Genomic DNA, 3,774 nt, shown 5'->3' on the forward strand with positions numbered 1-3,774 from the left:
TCCCAGATTCCTCCCCTAATTCTTACAAAGGCATTCTTTTTGGAGACTTTTCTATTTTGAAGTTGACAAACATGAATGGAGAAGCAAAACCTGAGCAGATCAGAAAAGGCAGAAGATGCTCAGGATTCTAATCCCTGCTTCTGTCCTTTCCCCAACCAGGAGGAGAAAAAATATTTTCCTGTCACAATTCATTCTCATACAGTTTAGAAAGGCAGGGGGGGGGATGTTCCATTTTTCTTTGCTCCCTTCTACTCTGCTGATCCATCTCTGGCAAATTCCTCAGTTACCTGGAGGTTGTGATGTTTATTAAGCAACCACAACTCTGGTGGATCAGAATGGGTGGACCATTAGTTCACGCTCTTCTACTAGAATTAAGTTTTATTGTTTACTGTTTGTTTACTAAAAACAGTTTTATTACACCTGAATCAAGCTGGTTTCCAAAGTAGCTTGTTGTCCTAGTGGCACCATTATAAAGAGATCCTTGGCCTGTTCATGGGAAAAGCCTATAAATCCACTGTTATAGGAAGGCAGGGAAAAAGGTGTCAGTCCTGTTTTTTGTCAACAAGCAATTAATATGATGCTCTTTTCCCATGTCTGAACAGGTACAGTACAACAAAACCTAAGGAGTGGTGGTATCACCATGCAAGGATGTAAAGGGAGAGGAGCAGTTGTGGGTTCCTAGCGGTTTGGACCGGTTCGGCCAAATCGGTAGTGGTTTGGTGGCCTGGGTCACTGGAATTGGAAGCTACACCCCTGAACCAGCCATAAGCACCGCCATCTTGTTTTTTACTTCTGTGCATGCGCAGAACAATTTTAATTGCACTGTGCATGCATGCACAGTGTGCATCAAGCGCACACCCACGCAGCACACCCATGAGCGGACCAGAAGTAGTGCCTGCTGGAACTCACTCTTGGAGAGGAGGGACTTGTGCAGTGATATTGTTGTGGTATGGGGCTTGCCATAATTTGTTGGGCTTTATTACTATAGACCTGTGATGGCAAACCTATGGCAAGCGTGCCAGAGGTGGCATGCAGCGCCCTCTTTGTGGGCACGTGAGCCATTGCCCCAATCCCACTTTGCTGTGCATGTGTGCACGCATGCGTGCACGCCTCCTGCTGGCCAGCTGGTCTTTGGGTCTCTGCGTGCCTGGGGGGCAGGACACATGCAGGGAACCACATGCCCATGCACAGGGACATGGCACATGCAGGGGGCGGGCATGCATGCACAGGCAGGTGTATGCTTTGGGCCTTGTGTGCATTGCATTTTGGGGGTTCAGCACACTTTGGGCACTCGGTCTGGAAAAGGTTAGCCATCACTACTATAGACCTTTAGAGGAGGAAGGAACAACAAATTATATTTTCATTATTTTTCATTGCAATTCCTCCTTCTCTTTCTCCTCCCATCTAGGATTCTAATAGCACATTTCATGGTTTTCATTTTACAGTTCGGGGGCCTCTGTTTTTATTTTTTTGTGCACCGCTCAACCATGGTTTTACAATACAGGCAACTACATATGTCTTTTTAAATAAATAATACACATGATGGTTTTGCCAAGAAAAAATACGTTAGACTATAACTTAAGCATCATTGCCTTGCCATTTCATCATAAATATACTTAGCTGAGTCTGATTAAAGAGAGTAGAGTGGAACAACTATAACTAGAAAGTCCTATTTTCTAATTTGATATTTCTAGATAGCACAGGAAGATCTGAAAGGAGTTCATGTGAGCATTCATCTGAAGGTTCATAAAAGAATCCAGGGGATTTGGAATCCGGATAAAACATTCAAATCTTTTGTTTATATAGGAAAGTAGGTCAAGTTTATATAGGAAAGTGGGTCAAATGGGCAAGATCTTGCAATTGTGTGTGTGCATCTCATGTCACTTGGGGGGATGAAACTGATGCATACATTCCATAAGGAAGCATGTCCTGCGATTCTCTATTCAAGGATAATATATGAAAGGGACTATTAATCAGCTCATAGCAATTCTCCCAGCTCTACCTGAAGCAGTTTCATTATAATCAGATATCCCAACTGTGATGTTTCAAGAGGCAACTGGACATTCTGGTTTTTCTTTTAAGATGTTTCGCTTCTCATCCAAGAAGCTTCTTCAGCTCTGACTGGATGGAGGGGAATGGAAGGATTTATACTCCTTGCAGACAGCTGGTCATTTGCATTCTTTTAGAAAGTTGTTGAGGCCACCTGCAGATTTAGCTGTGACTTCAGGGACACCTGAGTAGTGCAAATGGGTGTGGAGCCTTCTAGAAAATGTTGTAAGGACTGTATTATAGAATGGAAATAGATGGTGTCATATCCCTCCCCTCTGTTGAGTGAGGGCTGTTCAATTTTGACATAGATGGCCTCTTTGACCCTCCTTTCAAACCAGGTCATCTCTGTCCAAAATGTGGACTTCACAGAAAAACCAGAAAGAAAAGCATCTTTGGGACAACTATGGTCTGGATGCCTGAGAATCTCCATATACATCATAATCAGATGTTCATCTTGATATAGTTACAGTTGCATAATCAGGTCAGAGTAACTGTCATGCATTTCTCTCTACCCACCCACCCTTATCCCCTCCCTCATTCTCAAATCAAAAAGGAGAAGGAGATGAAGACCAACACAGCTTCTGAAATAATAAGACTTCTGGAGCAGAGAAGCATTCACATCTTCGAAAACCAGAGTGAACAATCACTGAACGTCTCCAACTGTATGAGTATTGTTGTGCCAGAAGAAATCTTCTTCACCATTGCTACAGTAGGGATCCTGGAGAACCTGCTGGTGCTCATTGCAGTAGGGAGGAATAAGAATCTGCATTCCCCCATGTACATTTTCATTTGCAGCTTAGCTGTTTCAGACATGTTAGGAAGCTTATCCAAGACTATGGAGAATATCTTCTATATCATATTTTGCAAAATGAAATACCTTCCATGTCATGGAAATATGGCAAGAACTGTGGATGATGTTATAGATTTCATGTTTATTTTATCTCTACTGGGATCGATTTTCAGCCTTTCAGTCATTGCGGCTGACCGATATATTACCATATTCTATGCGCTGCGTTACCATAACATCATGACTCAAAAGCGGGCTTTACTGATTTTGCTGGTGATTTGGGCTTTCTGTGCAGGGAGTGGCATAGCAATGGTGATTTTCTCCTTTGAGACCGCCACTGTTATATCTTTCTCGGCTCTGTTTTCTTTCATGCTCATTTTTATCCTCTGTCTTTATATCCATATGTTTATGCTTGGCCGTTCCCATGCCATAAAGATTGCCTTGATGTCTGCAAGTTCTGTCCAGCAGAGAATTAACATGAAAGGAACCATTACCTTAACAGTGTTACTTGGTGTTTTTCTTTGCTGTTGGGCTCCCTTTGTTCTTCACATTCTTCTGATACAGTTTTGCCCCAGAAACCCTTACTGCATTTGCTATTTGTCCATCTTCCATGTCAATGGTATGTTAATCATGTTCAATGCTGTCATTGATCCCATGATTTATGCATTTCGAAGTCCAGAACTGAGAAGTACTTTTAAAAGATTGTTCTGCTGCTGGCAGCCAAGTTGGACTTAACTATTAGAAATTCAAAACTCCAGTGAGGTTTATCATTATACCAATGCATCATGTAGGATCTCAAGGATTCTAAAGCAAGGCTCTTCAATATTGGCAACTTTCAGACTTGGGGATTTCAACTCCCAGCTTGGCTGGGAAATTCTGGGAGTTGAAATCCCCAAGTCTTAAAGTTGCTATGGTTGGAGACCTTGTTCTAAAGGATC

General features: G+C 42.4%; 1 protein-coding gene across 1 annotated transcript; it reads left to right on the top strand.

The window, feature by feature from the left end:
* The first annotated feature begins 2,611 nt into the window (after positions 1–2,611).
* MC2R (melanocortin 2 receptor) lies at positions 2,612–3,571 on the top strand. Its single transcript, XM_032223278.1, has one exon. It carries the CDS (start codon positions 2,612–2,614, stop codon positions 3,569–3,571), a length of 960 nt encoding a protein of 319 aa, XP_032079169.1.
* Positions 3,572–3,774: the final 203 nt, after the last annotated feature.

This window comes from Thamnophis elegans, chromosome 8 (genome assembly GCF_009769535.1).
Source record: "Thamnophis elegans isolate rThaEle1 chromosome 8, rThaEle1.pri, whole genome shotgun sequence".
In the NCBI taxonomy this organism is placed as follows: domain Eukaryota; kingdom Metazoa; phylum Chordata; class Lepidosauria; order Squamata; family Colubridae; genus Thamnophis; species Thamnophis elegans.